Raw genomic sequence first — 21,002 nt, 5'->3', positions numbered from 1 at the left:
TGGAAAATTTTCGGTACCCCGGATATAGTATATTTTTGCCTGCAGCTGGTGCCTCCATTAGGCGATAGTCAATAAATTTTATTTTTCATGACTTCTTCACTGAGTTGAATTGATCGTTTTCAGTATTACAATAATTTTCGCTGGGTAGTGGCCGAGTCAGCAGGCTCACCTTGCTCCGTCGAATTGGAACCGCTTGATAAATCCATCGATTCTTAATGTTTTCATGTCATAATAGTAATTAATTGCGTATCGAACGCAATTTACCTCTATACCTTTATATTTTTTATTGTTTTTTTTCAGTTATTTGGTTATACCTTATTAATAATACTCACAACCTTAATACTTGCAATTGATAACGAAAGTAGTCTTGCGCTACCATTTGTGTTGAATTTGTTTGATTCTACATTGAATCTGTTCTCTTCGTTTTTCTTAGACTTCTCTCGCAGTCCTTTCATTTTCAATAAATGAGCAACATACTTGATACTCGCTAATGGAATATATAATTGAACCTAAGATATATTTTACAGATCCTCTTCACAAAATAGTGAACGAAATAAATACGGCAGTGCTACTCAAAACAGATAATTATTTTTTGATTTGCATTTCTTCGAGTTTTCACATTTTTGTTCACTTTGTTCCCAGTAAAATGTGAAAAATAGCTCTTACCTATGTATTTTCAAGTCCTCTTCTCTTTGATATCTTCTCGTTTCCTCAAATCCTTCCACAATCTTTTACCATTCAACAGTACTATCGAACATCTACTGAATGGCGGAGCTGCAGCTGAACCCCTTGATGAATGTAGAAAATAATTAGGAACACTATTCTCAATACATGAAATCACTGCCAAAGTATGCTGAGCTTAGGACTGACTACCTGATTAACTGAGATTGCATTTCAATTCAATTGATCCGAAAAGCTTGACGGATGTTCAATCATTTATAGTAGCAATTCAAAATAATAAGGTGGTTCTGTGTAAGAGTAGTTTGCCGTATGTTCGTCAACAATTCAAATTTCCGAGGAATATGCACTAGAAATGAACATCAGATCATAGCGAGAAAATGATGATTTTTTGTTCTGCATTTTTCGTGGTTTAAATACGTTGATATTCGAAAAATTTTGATTTCTACTGAACTGTTAATATAAAATCGCTCCATTCGAATACAATACTGCTTTCAGATGTGGCTCACCTTTGATTCAAATGATACAGTTACGATAATGAACGAATATTTCTGCCAATCTGGGGAAATAATCTGGTCTTCGGTAAGAACGAATCTGTAATAGAAAAACCTCGAAAGTGAACGGATGCAATTTATCTTGAGAGAAATCTATCCAGAAAATTTTCACCTAGTCTCTTGGACTAGTTAAAAAGCTTACAGACGTTGAAATTCTCAATGATAACAAGAACCTTAATTTTGCGGTAAAAACATTGAATAGATACGGTATAACATGATGGCTGGCAACCACTTCAGTAACTGGAAAATTTTACAGTTGCGACACCACACAAGCACTCACCAATTATTGAAGTATTGCCAAAACTGGAGAGAATGTATCTAATCTCAGTGGTAGATTCAACGATGGAGCATTTTCCATTACCAGCAATTAATCATGCTCTTATAAATTCTATAATTTAGGAAAAATTTGGAGGGTTGGTCAATTCTTTTCTAAAATTATCTATCCGTCAACATCTTCATAGCGCCATTTGTTACAGAATCCAACATTTATAAAATGATAAATATGTTATAGCTCGATCAACGTTCCGGTCTTAGCTTAAGTTACGCGACACTGTTTTTCATTGTGATAATTTCCCACTAACAGGACTCTACGTCATTCTGCAATGATATATCGGTGGAGCAACGTGATCTTAAACCAATCCACGAGTATTCTCGAATTGTAATTTATAGATTTGATAGCTATAATCCTTCAATTTTATCAATATCCACAGACTATGCTCCGCCAATTCTGTCCAAATATATTTTAATACGTCCTTCATATACACAATTAATTTGTTATGGATACTCCCTACCAGCTGCCAATATTCTAGTTGGACGAAGAAGCATGATTCTCTCCCGTCTTCCATCAACGTTTCCAATTAACATGATGAAAGAGTGAATCAATTGTTAAGAAGAGTGGAATAGCAAAACCAATAATATCTTCAAAACGAATGATCCATAGACACGTGGTTTGAGACACTCGACGATGTTAGACCCTATCATCATTGTAAAATACCATGAACGTAAGTTGAGCTCTTGATTCCGACATCAAACTGAACCACTTCGGTTGATCATCAACGAATATGGAGGAGTCTTCTGAATGCCCGTCTATAATCAAGATTGAATATCGTGTAAATGAGTGGATTCAATGCACTGTTGATGTAACCCAGCCAAGTAATGAAGTATACGATGCCTTCCGATGGGCAGCATGCGGGGCAAAACGGTACGATAACGTACATAAGAAAAAACGGTAGCCAACATACAACGAAGACACCCATAATAACCCCTAGGGTCCTGGCTGCACGTCTCTCTTTTGATAAAGAAATCCTTTGTCGTTCTTCGATGAACTGGTAGACAGTTGTTGACGTACCTCCACCATTGGTGTCGCTGCTAGCTGATACGCCGTGTCGCCGGGTATGTTCTTTTTTTTTAACGGGCTCACTTATAGTAACCTCAGCAATAGCCTCATCCTCAACGACCACTAGCGACGGCTTAGTGTGAACACGCATGACCGAACGTTCATTGTGATTCGTTTCACTACTGACGGACTCCTCAGCATCGTCTGCTTCGTTTCTATGTCTTGTCGAAGTTACAACACCAAGTCTACTCTGTCTGGCACGCTCCCGCAAGCGTCTCCGAGTGGCTAAGAAAATCTCCAGGTATACGAGACTCATGAGCAACAGTGGTATGAAAAACGAGCCTAGCGATGAATATATTACGTAGCCCTGACGGCGTGTCAGTTGGCATGGAGTTCCAGGCTCTATTTCTTCTGGCCAATCATTCCATCCTGCTAAAGGTGGTGAACTTATAGCTCCCGACAAGATCCAAACACCAGCAATTGTGCCCAACACCCTCTTAAGTGTACGCTTCTGTGCATAATTTATAGGATCTGTTATTGCCCAATAACGATCCAATGCTATCGCACATAGGTTCAAGATGCTTGCTGTGCAACAAAGGACGTCACATGTTAACCAGAGCTTACAGAAATGTATGCCGAATATCCATTTTCCTAAAAGTAGATAGGCGACGTTGAAAGGCATGACCAAAATGGCCACCGCCAAATCTGCAACTGCCAGGGAGACAATGAAGAAGTTTTGAACGATTCGAAGTGGTCGATACGTAAATACGGAAAGTATGACGAGTGCATTTCCTAGTACTGTCGCTAAAATGAGAAAGCCCAACGTCAGGGATGCAGTAGCTGCTTCCCAAGGTGGCAATGTTGCACCGGTATCCTCGTCACCACTGCTGCATGCATCCTCGTATTCATTCATTACGACCATGGTCCCAACTGTTTCACTGCTGGCGTTCATCCCCGTGCTGTCTCCTAAACATTCATGAGGGTAATTTAATTAGTGTCAAAAATAATTTGAGAAGAAATTCACAAGTGTGGCCTTAAATATCAAGGAATTGCCAATAAAGTGGTGGATGTTATGGCAGTTTTAAGGGAATATCTTTAAGGAAATATCACTTTAAAATAATAATGGATCAATTGAACTCAAATGAAGTATTTACTGAATATTGAAATTCCATTGACATAATTCCTAATTATTCGCCATAACTTTGAACGTAGAGTTAAGCTAATGGGTGGCCACTAATGAGTATGCAGTAATATAGAGCAAAAAACGAGACAGATGAATACGCAGAATGGACCTCAACGAAAACGGAAACCATTAAAATAAAGTAAATGTAAATCAACTCAATGTAATTTTTTATTTTTGACATCCATATGCTGACGGGACGCAAGGGATTGCTGTTTGCACCTGTGACTGTCTCTTCATTTTCATAGCACCTAATCACTCCAGAGCCTTTCAAGGTAAGACTAGTCATGAAGGATAGTTAGTTGATACGATAACCTCGGTGATCAGTTTCCAACAAGTACAAGTATATTGACCGCCGAAACATTTTCTTCCAAAACGTCCGAAAACCAGACTTAATAAAAATATATAATTGCAAAGGAAGTAACAGCCACTGCAGTTCAGCTTATCAAGTCGAGAGTCTGTACTGTGTTGGCCAAAGATTTTTTCCGAAATTCTTCGGTTTAGACTAATTGAATCATAAGAAAATCAAAAACGAGATGTAATGTAACATATCGAGAGAAATGAATGGAATCGATTTGGTCTCGATTTTGGTCTGCTCTCAGTTTGATTGATAAGATTATGATTCACACAACCGTGCACCTGCCTACTGAAATGGATGTCAGCGGACGGGTTCGTTGATAGGGATACATCACTCGTAGATAATTAGGAAGGAATATCTCTCAGGGAGAATCAACTTCTTTAGCAATTGAATGATTTATTAAAATGAATAAAGTCTTTGTCTGATCCCGTAGGTATTAGGCATTATAAGTTACAAGAAGATGACTCAACGAATCGTCGTATTACTAATTGGCTGTGTCTGACGAACCGATTAATTGACCGAGTGGAAATGAATGAACGAAGTTTATATTACATCGTGGATTCGATTGCAGCAAGTGTTTTCTCTTTGTTTTACACCTGAAGAGGCATTGGGTGACGTCCCAGATGTTGTAGCTGTTAACGGCGCGAAATGCCGACGCAGCCGCCGAGTGATCCACATTATGACGAATATACCTGGACTTGATCCATAAATATTCGGGTTAATTTATACTTCAGCATTATCATTCTCTGACTCGACATTATATGGTTTGGGTAATATGTGCCACTTCGCGTATCCTTATATTATCTAGATCAATGAGAAATTATTTAATTCTATTTCATAATTAATGACATTTGTGGGTCATAACATCCCTCCCCGACCGGGAAGAAAATTTCTATACTAAGAATTGTCTAGTCAACCCCCAAACGTTGATCCAGTACAATTGATAGAAAGTTAATATTTTCACAAATGTGTTTAAGATATTAAATGAATCCCTGGACTAAAATGTAAAAGATGTTCTTGCTGATGTAGCGCCGACATTTACTCTGCAGTTTTTAAGATTTTTACCATGATGTATAGTAAACCCCTACCAAGTAAAAGTTCTGAGATTCGCAAGCTCTTCGACACTTGCTCCATCCCTTAAATGGACCTTAAAGACTATCATGTACACACATACTCTGACGGATGCCCCAAAATAAAAAGGTGTTCTAAAGAGTGCTATGGTAACTCAAAGTTGGTCGTTGCCCTTTTTGGCCAAAATTTTCGGCACCAGCAGTAAAGGGCTAACCCTAGGACCACCGCCTATATTACCATTACGCCAGTAAATATTGATGAAGGCTGTCTCACGAATTCTCGATAATCAACGTTCTTCTGTGCCCTTCCCAGGTTTTCCTTTCCTTCATGTAGATGAACGCGAAGCCCTTCCCTCTCCTTCATGTTCCCAACAACGTTAGATAGCTGGATGTCACTCATGCTCGAGTTTTGTTCGTTTAGTGGAGCAATCGTGGCATCATCCAATATCAATTTCCTCGGAGAAGGACCCCAGGTACCTGTTCTAAGTTGAACAGCGGGGAAAAAGAGCTATACCCTAAATGAATTGAGTGGGCCTGCCGCCGTCCCACTTGTTATGTATGAAAACAAAGAATTTTTTAAGTCCCTTTGGAGTGTCAACGCGGTATGAGAGTAAACTAATAAAAAAGTTGTCAAGCGGAGGACTAATAAACGAAATTATCTGGCCGCCACAGATCAGCCTGTGCAACGATCACGATAGATGCGGAAGTCGAACGCTATTTGACGCTTGTTCGAACATTATGGCCGATGACCATGCTCTCTAGGTTTCAGGTTATCCCTGTCGGTATGCTCTCTATGTTCAGGGCCACGTCTACTCGTCTGGGGCGGCCTAGGTAGAAACGTCGTCAGGCAAATTATATGCTCGCCGGGCTTTTCCCTAGGTTCTGGCTACGGGTGCGGCTCCTCTCGGTGATGGCATCCGCGACGGCGTCAGTGGCGTCCCGGATTCTCCCACAGACTTGCTATCGGAATCCTACCCCATTCACACTATTTTTGAACTCTCTTCTTCTTTTTCTGGTATCGGCTAAAGTCAAGGTTGGACTGGACTTATATTATTATAGACTGGACTTATTTATTATAGTATGAGCGATAATTACAATAGTCCTTGCTGAAAAAACTAATAGTAATTAAGAATTTTGAAATAGAAGAATAAGAATTCTGAGAGGAAAATAGCAACGGACAAAACTAAAATAGCCCCTAACAAGTTACAAATATGCCCGAGATTCTCGATGAATGATAATGCTGAATGGAAAAAGCAGTTTTTATGATACACTATCATTCCTATTTCATTCCTTCCCATTACCCATGATGGAAGACGTCTACCACCTTCCCGCGGTTTCCATTGAGTAGCATTCCATAATGTTCACCAAGAGTAGACACTTAATTAAAAAATATATTCCTGTTTAGGTATATCAAATTTGTCGTTTTTTAAAATAATGTTCTAGTTTCACGTTCTATCATTTCATAAAAATTAACAGTCATAAGGTATGGTCGACCAGAAAAATAATAGGAACATTTATTTCCTTATTGCAAATGCAATACGAAAATCTGGAATTAAATTTTTAACAATATATTCCAAATATGAGGATGGGAAATTTTTATTTTTCACATTTAAAGTTGCAATATTTGGTAGGAAAATAATAGTTACTGAAAACCAATTCCGAAATATATTCTTAAGGGATTTTCATTGTAAATTTCAATGTTTCCATTTTCGATTTTAAATTGAAAACTGAAAATTTGTGCTAATTCTGACGGGTCAGTTTGACTAGGTTTAGTCATTTTTATTGCACGGACACGCCACTCTACGTGGCTGGCGGGAATATCGTAACAACTGCGACTTATTCTCACATAATGGTTGGCTAATTAGGTACCCATTTGGATAGGATTATCCCGACCTTGTAATAGGCTGGCTGCTGATTACCTGAAGGTTGCCCGGCCGTGGTCCAGAGTCATGGTGTCTAAGTAGCCGAAGAGACCAAAGAGTGACAGCTTTCTACAACTGGCCAGCCAACATTATAGCATTTCACCTACAGACTGGTATGAACTTAAGCGTAGATGCGAGAGACACGGACTTCTAATAGGCTGGCTCCTGATTACCTGAAGGTTGCCGGGTCCTGTTCCAGAGTTATGCTGTCTAAGTAGCCGAAGATACCAAACAATGACAGCTTTCTGCAACTGGCCAGCCAACGTTATAGCATTTCACCTACAGACTGGTATGACCTTAAGCGATGATCCGAGAGACTCTCGCATGCCGTTGGGAGAATCAGGACTACTAGTTTTTGCCTGAATTCGCGGTTCAGCTGATGTAGCTCCAACAGGAGAGGTTGGAATTTGAGCCCCTTGACCTCTTCTCTCACTGAGATAATGCTCTCCTCCGGGGCCGTGAACTGAATGAGGGACATGAATTTATCCTCACAGTCGAAAGGGATAAATCCAGGTTTCGTCGCAGCGGCGGGTCTGACAGTCGGGGATGAGAAATTCCAGTAAATTTCAAAACTCCGATTCACGACAAAGGAATCAATATGCCCTGGAGCGTGATGCACCCTCGGCGTTCTGCCAATATCATAAGCATACCGTCGATGATAAACTGGGCATTTATCTATCAATGCTGCATTATGCCGAGATTGCAATCCCATAATATGCGTTCGACATACACCAATTGAAACCGTTGGTTCCACAATAAATCGAGTCAGCTGACCGGAAAAAGAGAAAGTGAAGCCGGATAGGATGGATAGGCCTTGCTCCTCCATCTGACGAAGTAATACGACCTTTCTGGGCCTATCAACGTGCATGCGGAACTAGTTCGACTGATCGAGTTGGCGCCAAACATCCGAACCGTTCGGACGCTAAATTCAAGGCAGCAATTTTTCCTTGTACAAAATCCAGTAATTCCCCCTACGGGGACATTTTCTTTTTTACTCCACTATAGTTTCTTTTCTAAAAGTGTTACACCCCTCATTAACTGTTTATTAAAAGTTCATCACAAAAATCACCACACTTATTTACAATGAGGTTGAAAACAGTGACGGCGGTTATCAAAAAGGAGCTATACTGAATAAAATGTCGTCCAATACTAGATCGGGCAGAGGAAGAGGTACTCTCCCTCGTCCGTCGTACTTAATTAATCCTAATACACCAAAAAGGAAAATCACGGAGCATGTACACTCCAATTCATCAGGAAAGAGAAAAGGCAAACCCAGCCCAGGTAACATCGCTGCAGATCGCCTAGACAAAGAACTCCTGGAGTTGAGAAAATTATACGGAAGAAAAACTACACCCTCCACACATACTCTCCAGCAAAATCCACTTGCTGCAAACATCGCATCACAGGAGAAAACTCTCCACAGCACACAAACCCAATCAAATAATATCGAGAATTTCCCAGCAAATTCATCGTATTATGATTCAACTTCTCCGAAATCAAAACGACCGAGAAAGTTCTACGAACACCAAACATCAACAGCAACACCTGCAGATCCCCTCCTCGACTCCTCGGACTCAGAGAACGAATTACTCGAGGACTACAGAGCAGACGATAAGGAGCCAGAAAAAGTTCTCGAAAACTCATCGCAGACAGCCGAAGCACCACATCAACAACGCAGAACGGGTCAACGACCGCCTCCAATACATTCAAAAGGAAAATCTCTGAAGGCCATCGCCGAATTATTGTCAACACCCGAAACTAACGATAAGTTTTACTTGCGACAACCCAAAGATTGCCAATACGTCTCAATTTTTCCGCTAAATTTAGCAACTTACAAAAGTTTTAAAAACACACTCTCCAAAGAAAAAATTGAATATTATACATATACCCCCAAAGAGGAAAAAAATAAGAATCTTGTTCTAAAAAATCTTTACGGAGACTTTAACGAATCCGATATACTTAACGCTCTAAACGATTTTAAAATCCCAAACATTAATATTATTAAAATTTCAAAAATTATTTTAAACAAAATTACCAAAAAATTTGCTTTTTTAGTCCAGCTCAGTAATGACTCAATAGTCAAAAACGTGATAAAACACAATATAATCTTATATCAAAAAATATCCTGGGAACCATTAAGGAAAAATTCACTTTTCCAATGTAAAAGTTGCCAAAGAATCGGGCACTCCAGTTCCAACTGCTCCCTTTCATTTAGATGTGTAAAATGCGCAAAATCGCATAATCCAGGCGACTGCAAATTCAAAGGATTAGTTGCTAGAAGAATTACTAAAATGCGCTAACTGCAACCAAATAGGTCACCCAGCCAACTACAAGGGCTGTCCCTATTATAAAAAAGCATTAGAACTATCCAAAAATATCAGAAATAATACTAAAATAAACACAATAGCTAAAATAAATAATATCTCGAATAGAGTCATACCGACCGTCACGTATGCGGAACGAGCGAGAGGGTCTAAAACCCCACATAATGATATAAGAAATACCCCAATCAATACCGATTCAAATTCTACCGCCCCAAGGGCACAAACCAATACCGTCTATTTAGACTCAAACCCCGCTCATATGGAACTTCATTCCCCCCCACCATGGGCCATTACCATGACCCACTTTATAATACAGGCTGTCACCAACAAACTAACACCTATCTCGGAACAAGTTAGAGTAAATACTAACAATATTAAAGCCATAATGGATCACCTTAAACTAAACACAGATGGCAACACTTAGCCCACATACCAACCGAAATCCTATAAACATCTATACTGAAATAGATGAATTAATAATCACTTCAAGAAACGCAAATTCTTTATACTTAAGTGATAAAAATGACAATACTCCACATTCCCCCACCCCACTTTTCTTTTTCTTTTTCTTTTTTCTTCTTTCCCTCTCCTCTCTCTTCTCTCCCTATCTTTAACTTTCTTCCCTTTTCCCCCCCTACACCTCGGATAAATAAAAGACGCCCTTTTTTTCACATTAGTCCAAAATAAAAGTAAATTCTTTTATTTAACTCTCTTTTTTTTGGGCACACTAGGTTAAACTATTAAAAATGTAAAAAATCATTTTTATACACAAATATTGTCTCGAAAATAAAAATAATACTAACATATTAAAATATCGTATTAACACGAGAGTCTTATATGGCCAAAGTTAACAAAAAAAACACAATCGCTTACATAATTTTTTAAGACTAGTTTTAATGCTGACAATTGTAAATAGAGATGTGATATATAAATAAAAACCATGTCAAAAAAAAAAAAAAAAAAAGTTCGACTGATCGATGAATGATCGCTCTTCGTCGAGATGTAGCCATACTGACGTAGTCGTAGTCGTACGAATCATTATGTTGCCGACGCCACAGTGTACTACAATTACATTTTATATATAAGGAAAAACTTGGTATAGCAATAAAGAAGACCAAGTTTGGTGCAAAACACCACATAAGGATATAGCATCTCGGTATGTCAAGCGTCAATATCGATTATGTGAAAAACTACAGTCAAGGGGACTACCAGGCAGGTAGTCAAGTGGCCACCATTATTGCTTCAAAAGCGTTTATGAGGTAAACATCGAGGAAACTATCAATCATCTCAACGAAGCCATACAATCGCGCAAAGATATTTCTACAGAAATCCATCTTCTTCGCTCCCCTTCCTCATCGAACACGGGGAGCAGCGACTAAGGCAACCCGCTAATGGAAACAGCGGATGTGCAGAACATTAAAGAAGTCGACAACCTCGTAATGGACCACCTCAACCACGATATCGACAGGAGAAGAGGCAGGCCAATAGATTACATTTACCATGAGTACCTCTCAATATTGGTTACAGGTGTTAGGCCGAAATCATGACGTCAATAACATCCCATACGGAACGAAATTTATGAGATGGTTTCCAGGAATTGGCACAATTCACGCAGTAATTTCTTGTTGTCTACAAAGTGGGCATTTCCAGCCTCAAAGGAACCACTCCATGTGACATGCAAGATTTTTAATGAAGAATAGTTCTTTGTCGCCACAGAGTCTCAAGAATTTATGGGCCATGAACATTAGACAAATGCGTGAACATGCCACTGTTTACATGAAAAGAACATTAAGTAGACAAAGGCCGATGCTTCATCGTTCCTGCTATTCCATGAAAACTTCTCTCGCACCTGGGAAAAAAGAGGGTGATACCAGGGTGCGGGTGCTCCCTGCAGAAGCATCCCTTATAAACATATTGTTAGACATATGAAGACATATTTCTCCGCATTTCAGAAGCGTTGGATACAAAAAAATCGAATGGCCACCAGTCATAGGGGAGTTATGTCAAAACAGTATATGAAGGCGGTTGTCCACCAAATGAAGTCAGTCTAAATTAAATCTCCGGCTGCTTATCTTCAAAGGTACCCCGTGCGTCATCGAGCTGACTCTAAGATTGGTCTACAAAGAAGCAGCTCTGCGGGACCACCCTCTGTTGCGGCGACTGACGCGTACTCCGAGTGGACAGCTTGATTACTTTGATCACGTTAGATCACCTGCACTATTTTAAACAGATCCACTATCGCCATAACTGGCTTCAGTCTGAATGTACATCTCGACTTTTCTGACTACACCGCCTCGATCATATTATTTGAGGATGCAGCCTGCAAATTCGCTTGATTCTCTACCATCCATCTTTAAGGACTCAGCTTGACCGGACAACCCTCTATCGCATACATGGGCAAAGTGTGCTTCCGGTGTTCACCTAGCTCCCAACCCCAATTTGGCCAATGCCTACAAAATGAGACGACCTATTGTATTGCGCAGGTAGTCGAAAGGGCGAGATCGGAATGGGGGTATCCTCATGTAAATCAGAGTGGGCGTATCCTCATGTCAGTCAACGTGCAAAAATTTAAATTTTCAGAAGAAAAATATGAACGTTTTTATTGCGGTATTTTACATTGTTGGAAATATCAATTGGTAATTTGTTTTCTATATCAACTTCCGCATAAAATGCTGCTCAATGACTCACTTAAATGATATTATAATATTTGAAGAATTCAATTACTTTTTATGCTTTTAAGAAATTAAATGCCCAGTAAGTGGAAGTCTCACGTGAATTTATTTGACGCCTGCTGAAATAGCCAAGCGAAAGATGCCTAGCGTATAGTCGATAGCAAATCAGCCCGTTCCGAAGGTGAGTGAGACTAAATATAGTGGGAAGAGACGTGGTATGGTGATACCATGTCTCGGAAGAATATGAGGATGTTGACGGTGTCCAAAAGGCACCGTCGATATAGAACAGGAATCAATGTGAGGGGTCTAGCACCTCCGTGATCCAATCGAGCTCATTGGTGGGTGTGGGGTAACGGATGACCCAGAGATACCTAGAGCTTCAGACTAGGGGGAGAAGACTCTGAAAAATCTCGACGCAGTTAGCGTGGAGTGCTGATGTCGATTGGATATTTTACGGGCTCGACAATAGTTGGTGGTAATAATCCCGCTGGGGTTATGATGGATATGTGGTTCCGATCTTGTATCGAAATAGCGAGAGAAGGGGACGCCTCTGCGTCCCTGATTGGTGAGATAGATCATTTTATGGCTGCAGAACAAACGTTCTCGGGCACAGAGAATCAAAAAAATTGATGGAGTTAGGGTGGATTAAGGGGTGGGAATCGAGTCGATTCAGACATAAGAAATATCTTTGGCTTTGGCTCACGACGACCCTGCTGTTGCTAAGCAGCCTCGAGTCGGGGTGGACATTAGGTGGGTGGGCATAGCCTTCGGATGCCAAAGTCGTAGGTGCCTCGAGATGCTTAGCGCCCTGTGGGGTGAGAAGGACTCTCAGCTGGTTTGTGTCTGCTTCAGGGCCAAGCCACCCTGGACGGGAGAAAAGGATATATGAGAGATGGCAGCAACCCTCCGCAAAAGCCCTGTACGTTCCCCGTCAGATTTCTCTTAATGACGCTGCGAGTACGGCTGTAGTTGGTAATCAGAGGTATTCAGCCGGTGGCGAACCGCACCCACTCAATCGTGTCATGGTGATGCTAACTCTGCATTTCGAGAACGCCACTGAACGTCCGCAACGGCGACGCACTTCCTGCACGGCTTGTTTTCCAAAAAAACCTGACTAGCGCACAATCGTGCACGATAGAGACGCTAGCCGGAAAAACTCAAGAATTGCCCCGGAGTTTTGACCGGGGTACAATCCTTTTATAACTGACATCTCATATTTTTTTCACTTTTTAGTCAAATAATTATTTAGTATTAAGGTGACTAGGAAATAATCAATTTCTGGCACTGTGATACTGTAATAACTACTCATGGTACAACTACGAATTTTTCAAGTTGCATTGGTGAAGTTTAGTTTGAATAGTTAAGGGGTATGACTTTTTCAATTTTGAGAGATTGCGCGCTGCGATCTCTCCATCTAACTGCCCTCCTTCGTGCACAGTGTTACTCAATACACAATGTTACTCCCACTCTAACAACGTTCGGCCTCATGCAATCAGGCTATTTTATTTCGAATAATGGGTGTAATGTGTGGTGTTTTTTGGTTCGGGCTCCCGAAGTTCCGACTTTGCTCATCTTAGTCTGAGTGGTCAGCTCGACTTTCCATCTTGTTTCAGATCCTTTGAAATCATGCGGCTGAATTCGGCCAATCACCGGTGCCGTTTATCTTCGAGCGGTATCCATCCTGTTGTTTAATTAGATCTTCAAAGAGGTCAGCTCTAGTTGCCGTGACTGGCTTCAACCCTAAGTGGACTTTCTTCGTCAACCAGTGCCGAACTGGTCAATCGCTGAGCGTACAACTGAGTTCATCCCGAGCGTAGAGATCAGAATTATCTATAGCAAGTTTGGACTTTCAAACTCTTCGAAGCCGTCGACGATATTCTTCATGAAGAGTCTTTTTCACCGCTTCACCGTCCACTACGGATGGCTAATTTAAGCCAAGATAAGTAGATAGGCTGTGCCGGTTCTGGACAAACTGCAAGGCATTCCAGAACTGGCAGATGTGTGGGGATACTCGCGCGGCGAGTCACCGCGTACAGCGGATGACGCATGGCCCACCTCAAGCGGTATCGCGAGAACCATGAATCCCTCGAGCCCCAAATTAAAATTTGGGGGTATAGTGCTCCTTAGGATAAAGCGGCAATGGTGACATACCCGGTATTATCAACATGGCGATTCGCGATCAAGGTTAGGGAATTGGTAATATCCAAGAATTTTACGTCATCTTCGGTTGACCATTCCCGCCTTGATTCTAGAAATGCGCATTCGACGGTAGGCGACAACGAGCATTTCTCTGACATATTTTTTGGGGATATATAATTTGCACTTCTTAGAGGTGCAAAAAAAAAAATACGGGGAACGTGCTCCAGACAGTTTCCATCAGCAGATCAACGGTTGACCATTCTCGCCTTGATTCTCGAAATGCTCATTGGACGGTACGAGATTAAATGATAAAATAAATAACAGGCATCTCTAAGACATATTAACTAAACTTGTCCACACATGTATACCCTTTCGGGCTTTTACATTTCCCACCCCCAGTTTCCCCTGTACCGCAATTACGCCGAGGGCCGAAGGGAAAACCTCATGGGAAAAAACCTTGGCCAGGTACAGTCGTCCCTTTCGAGACTACCGCTCGTACGATGAAAACCTGTGCAAGTTAGAGCGAATTCTATCTCTAAAAAACCCCTGGCATTTCCCCGACTGGGAATCGAACCCACGAATCTCATGTGCCAACCCCCTACGCTCTAACCGCACGGCCACCGCACGTCGGTTCTCTAAGACATATTTTCTTAGCATATTAAATTGCACTTCTTGAAGGTAGAAAACAATGAGAGCGTGCTCCAGATCATTTTCACCATGCATTGTGCACCCTTTTGTCTTCGCGTTTCGCGTTTTCAACTGTTAAGTTGATGAAGTTTGCAAACGTGCGGTGAACAATGGATAACGAAAAAGATGAAGGATCAAGAAGACAATATAAAATGGTCAGCATCTTAGACTTCATCACTTAGTTCCAATTCAAATCCATTCTTTCATCTCTCATCAGAAAGAACTCTCCCCAAATGACGGTAAGCAGCCTGAATTTATCAAATTTTTGACTCCATACAATGCAGTAATTAACGCAAATTGTTATTCCACACCGAGGGAGTGGGAAGGGGTGGTGAGTGAGGCCGAGGTGCGGACGACAACGTCGCAAATATTAAGTTTTTACGAATCGGAGGCGGAGATGATCGTGACTTTCGGGCGGGTGCAGACACGATTTACCATCTGCCCGCATGGGAACTTTTACTAACTTCAACCGCGTCATCGGTTGATTTCCCATTCATGCGGGATACCGTGCCTCATCGTTGAGGCACAAAATCCGTCCGAAGAGGTGCTGCACTTCGGACCTCCCACTCCCCCCTCCCCCGCCCCGCCCCGGATAATGGTGTAACACCATCAAATAGTGGTGAGTATAGCTAATTTCAACTATTATGCTCACAAATATAATTCTTCAACCTATATGTAACTCCCTTAACACCTTTTTATTTTATGTACAGATCCCTCGACATCAATGGAGGCCGATCCAACCACCGCCGCCGAAATCGAGATTATCACAATCTCCGACTGGAAGGATGAGTGTAAATCCTGAGTAAAATTAAAACAAAGAAAATGAAATAAAAGTCGCAATATTTCTAATTGTTATCTCTATCTGTTGCAGATTCCCATCATTATCATGAATACTGAAGGTGGATCATCAATGTGAATAAAAATTGAGTACTATTGAATTATAATCATTATACTTATGGTAATCTATCTATTTTTATTAATTATTGTAAATTATAAGTTAGGTAATTTCTTGAAAAAAAGAAAAATAAATAGAAAATAATGATCAATAAAAATGAAAGCGAAAAATTATATAACCTTCTTCATTACAATCCCTACAACCAATTAGGTAAATTTCGACATGTCTCAAGAAGGGGGGATGGTGTATCCATCAGAAATAGTTTTCGGACTTATTTCAATAAAATATATATATATAGTAAAGTCATTTTTTTTCGATATGTATCAAGAAGGGAGATGGTGGTTCCATCAGGAAAGGTCTTCTGACTTATTTCGATAATATATAGTAAAGTCATTTTTCCAGATGCCTCAAGATGGTGGTTCCATCAGAAATAGTCGACTTATTTCAATAATATATATAGTAAAGTCATTTATCAGAACCCAATCATCTTAGATAATTTCATAATTCTAGAAAATGAACTTGAATGAAAACAGTTACATTACAATCATCATTGATTCATTAAATGCTAACAAGAAACAACTAGCTAATGGTGAAATAAAAGATGAAGCAAATAGAGTTGAGGTAATAACTACCATCAAGGAAAGTTCAGAAACTTAAATACTAGACTGATCTGGGGAATGGATGAATAGATAATAAGCATGTTCTGTACAAAGTCGTGTATTGAATATTCAATTAATTTACATGGAAGCTTGGAGGATATAATAACATTTATTATAAGCCATATTGAACCGACGGTAGTGGCCGTGCGGTTAGAGTGCTAGACTAGCATGCCAACGATCCGGGTTCGATTCCGGCCACCGGCGGTCAAAATTTATAGCGCTCTGATCTCACAGTTTCACTGTCAAGCGGTAGTCCTGTCAAAAGGACGACTGTACCAGGGCAGGTTTTTCCCCTCGAATGAGGTTTTTCCCTCCCTTCGGCAAATGCGGTACAGGGGGTTGGGGGGTGGGTAGGGAACAAATCGTAAAGACCCGAAAGGGTATACGAGAGGAAAAAAGTTTTTTTTATAAGCCATATTGACGTCATCGATTTGAGGACTCTCAACGAATTCAGGATGATTTCGATATGAATTCGCACTGATGTGATGCTCCTCCTAAATAGTGCAACTGAATGGTTTGTTCTCCCACTGTTTGCTGCAAATTTTCGAACCACTCTTGATTTTCCAAACAGTATTTTACGATGCACAATGATAAAAATATTTGAAATTCCTTCTGGAACTCAACAACAATGCGCTTCCCAAATTTGATGTTGACCCATTTCAGTTGAGAAATTGGATACTCCTTATTCACACCCAGGTCAGCCATTTTCTTTGTTGGTAAATAGCCGGCACAGAGCTAATTGCGTTGAGTTTACTGAAGTCCATTTCGATCGTTCTACTCCTACTGAGAATACATGTTTATGTGAAGATTGCCACTGGGTAACTCTCTTTATAGGATAATTATAATGCATCATCATCATCAACGCAATTTCGAAATAATTCCACCAACTCAGCAGGGTTTGCCTTTCCTAGAACTGCTGCATGTTCTATGTTGATATCTATTGTTTAACATGAGTAAAGCGAGCATTCCTGGAAAACTTAGTCGCAAGTATTATGACTAGTTTGAGTTGAAGGTTCATTTTTTTTGCGGAGTCAACAGAAATATTGTTCTAAGAAAATCTGCATAGCATTGTCCTGCTTTCTTATATGAATGAGACACTCTCATAATTTCCATCAGTCTTAAAAAAAAGTTTCTGAGTGCTAAAAGATCGTTTTGAGTAAAACTCTGTTTATAAAAATGGATTCATCACCTTATTTGAAACTAATCGAAACCATGAAAGAAGCTTATAGACTATGTGAAAAACAACCGTGGGAACACCAAGAGAAATGGTTGAAAATTGGTGGAAACTGGTTTAGGAGATTGAATACAAGCGTGAGAGTTAAGTCGAAGTACTCTATGGCTCATAAATTGGGAATACAAACAACGATTGCGGGTTTACATTCTCTGATTAAAAAGTTCAAATGCAGGCAAAAGAATGGTGGTACAATTCATTCTCCTAAACAGCGGAATGTAAGAAGTCATAGGATGCATTGGCAAGATCTATTGTCAGCATATGAAGGTAGAATCAGAACTGTAGTTGTCATTAACCTCATACATGCAGATTTAAAATCATTCCTCAACGATGCGAAATTTCTAATTTTTACTCGTATAAAGAATACGTTACTGAAAGAGGGGAATTTAAAAGTTAATTTTATCTTAGCTTGGGAGTATGAGAATTGGAAGCATGAGCAAAGACTGCATGAAACTAAATATTTCAACACTTGAAATACTACCATTTCACCATCTCATGATATTAAAGAATGGTTCGAAGTTGAAATTAGATCAGAAAGAATACATAGCTCCAGTTCATTTGAGTAAAATGAAGTCTGATAGAGCTACGATTCACCTTCTCATAGTGGAAAGCGATCATTGTTCAGACCACCTTAATCATAATGCTAATGGCAATAGTGAGGATGCTAACGAAGATGATTTTGAACAGAATGATAATTTTTCAAAATCAATCTACCATTTCGCATGGATACGGAATTTATCTCGACTGGTTAGTAAGCAGATGTCAAACCATCGATACAACTTATGGTTGTGTAATCGATGTCTGATCATTTCACATCGCAAAAATCATTCAATAACCATCTTACAGATTGCATAAGTTTGAATGATGTAAGAATGATATTACCGAATAAAAGGAATAATATGTTGAAATTCACAAACCATCGATTCAAAGAATCTGTACCATTTGCAGTATATGCTGATCTAGAATCTATATTAGAGCCATCAGATTCCAATCTCACGAAGCATATACCACACAGTATCGCTTATTATATACACTGCGAATTCGATGATACTTTTTCAAAATTTGAAATTAATAGAACTCCGCAATGTGTAGAGTGGTTTATTACTCGATTGAAAGATTTAGCTCAAATGGTGGAGTAACGCATTCGAGATATTGTTCCAATGGAACCTCTCACCCTCGAGCAAATACTTGACTTCACATCAGCTGAAAACTGCCATATTTGCGAGAAACCGTTCAATGCAGTCGATATTAAACATCGGGATCATTGTCATTTTACAGGCAAATATCGAGGCTCACGCAGGCTGGAATTTAAATTATCAGCAATCTCATATTATACCGGTTGTTTTTCATAACTTATCGGGCTATGATGCTCATTTTATTATTGAGAAATTAGCAACACTCTTCGAGGGTTCAATAAGTCTCTTGCCAATTAATAAGGAGCGTTATATTGCTTTCACCAAAGAATTGATGGAATCAATATGAAATTAAGATTCATCGACTCATTCCGATTTATGGCGGGCAGTCTGGACAAATTATCATCATATTTGAGTGATGACAAAAAACAAATAACAAGAAACATTTGCAACCTTAATGAAGAAAAATTCAGATTATTGATAGGTAAAGGAGATTTTCCATTTGAGTACATCAGTAATTGGATGAAGCTGCATGAAGATGAGTTGCCCGAAAAAGAGAACTTTTACTCTCAATTGAATGATCAAGGAGTTTCGGATGACGATTACAAGCATGCAGAGAATGTTTGGCGGACTTTCAATCTCTAAACCTTAGGAGAATATTCAGATCTTTATTTTTAAACCGATGTTTTACTGCTAGCTGATGGGTTTCAGAATTTTCGGAACACCTGCTTAACGGTAGATAACTTAGATCGACTGCATTATATTACTGCTCCAGGTCTTGTTTTCGACGCCATGCTCAAATACACCAAAATTGCGCTAGAACTCCTAATTGATCCTGAAATGATCCTTTTCATTGAGAGGGGTATTCGGGGAGAAGTTGCGCAGTGCTCGAATCGCTATGCAACTGCAAATAATCGATTTATTGGTTTTAAATTTGATCCAAACAAGGGGGAAACATATTTAATGTATTTTTATGTGAATAATTTGTATGGTGCTGCAATGAGCATGCCTTTACCCTATGCACCATTCGAATGGACTCATGAAATTATGGACATACATACCATACCTGCAAATTCTAAGATTCGATTTATCTTCGAAGTTGATTTACAATATCCAAATGAGCTCCATCATCTACATGAGGATCTCGCACTGTGCCCTGAACATTATTTACCATCCGGCAAGAATCATCCAAAATTAATGACTACTTTACTTCCGAAAGGAAAGTATGTGGTTCATTATCATAATTTGCAGCAATATTTGAACCTAGGTATGAGGCTGAAGAAAATCCATAGAACTTTGAAATTTGAGCAACAACCTTGATTGAAACCTTACATTGATTTGAATACAGAGTTACGGAAGCGTGCTACCAATGACTTCCAGAAGAATTTCTTCAAATTAATGAACAATGCCGTCTTTGGGAAAACAATGGAGAATGTTCGCAAACGAAAAAATGTGAAATTAGTCACAAAATGGGCTGGGCGATATAATGCGGAGGCTTTAATAGCAAAACCTAATTTTCATAGCAGTCTCATATTCGATGATGGTATGGTAATCATTGAATTGAGACAAACTAAAATATATTTCAATAAACCTATCTATGCAGGGTTCTCAATTCTTGACCTGTCAAAAACATTCATTTATGATTTTTATTATGAATACATACTGAAAACTATTGAAAGTAGAGCAAAATTATTATATACTGATACAGACAGTTTAATATATGAATTTGCGGTTCCGAATTTTTATGATTATATCCGGCGAGATAGTGCAAAGTTTGATACATCAGATTATTCACCGAACAATGTTTATGGAATTGAATTGCTAAATAAAAAGGTATTGAGCCTGATGATAGATAAGTGTAATGGTCGAATTATGGAGGAATTTGTCGGTTTGAGAGCGAAATTGTATACTTTCAAAATCTTTGATGATCATGCTGATAAAAAAAAAGCAAAAGGCATCAAGAAATCCACACTGAGTACGATGTAACGAGCATCGGGGATGCCCGTTAGGATCCCCAAGAAAATTGAGAGATCGGGAAAGAGAGTGAGAACAGTAGGCCGCGGGTTAGGTTTAGGGAAGTTAGGATTTTCCCCCTTCGGGGTGGTTCGGGGAAATTAGGATTTTCCCCCTTCAGGGTGGTTCAGGGAATGTAGGGTTAAGGTTA

The 21,002-nt window shown here is 39.6% G+C and overlaps 1 protein-coding gene across 2 annotated transcripts in view; it reads right to left on the bottom strand.

Annotated features, from left to right (window-relative positions):
* Oct-TyrR (Octopamine-Tyramine receptor) overlaps nt 1–21,002 on the bottom strand; it is a 160,597-nt gene that overhangs the window by 43,794 nt on the left and 95,801 nt on the right. Inside the window, exon 2 of one of the 2 annotated variants that reach the window (XM_011313998.1) lies at nt 2,581–3,534. In XM_011313998.1, the coding sequence (XP_011312300.1) occupies nt 2,581–3,520 (940 nt within the window). In that variant the 5' untranslated portion in view covers nt 3,521–3,534. Of the gene's footprint in view, nt 1–401; nt 3,535–21,002 lie in introns of those variants that run through there. The other variant, XM_011313997.1, reaches the window with a different exon arrangement.

The sequence above is a fragment of the Fopius arisanus genome, unplaced genomic scaffold (genome assembly GCF_000806365.1).
Source record: "Fopius arisanus strain USDA-PBARC FA_bdor unplaced genomic scaffold, ASM80636v1 scaffold00138, whole genome shotgun sequence".
NCBI lineage: Eukaryota > Metazoa > Arthropoda > Insecta > Hymenoptera > Braconidae > Fopius > Fopius arisanus.
The sequence above is the reverse complement of the archived record's forward strand: the minus strand, read 5'-3'. Positions and strand labels throughout refer to the sequence as shown.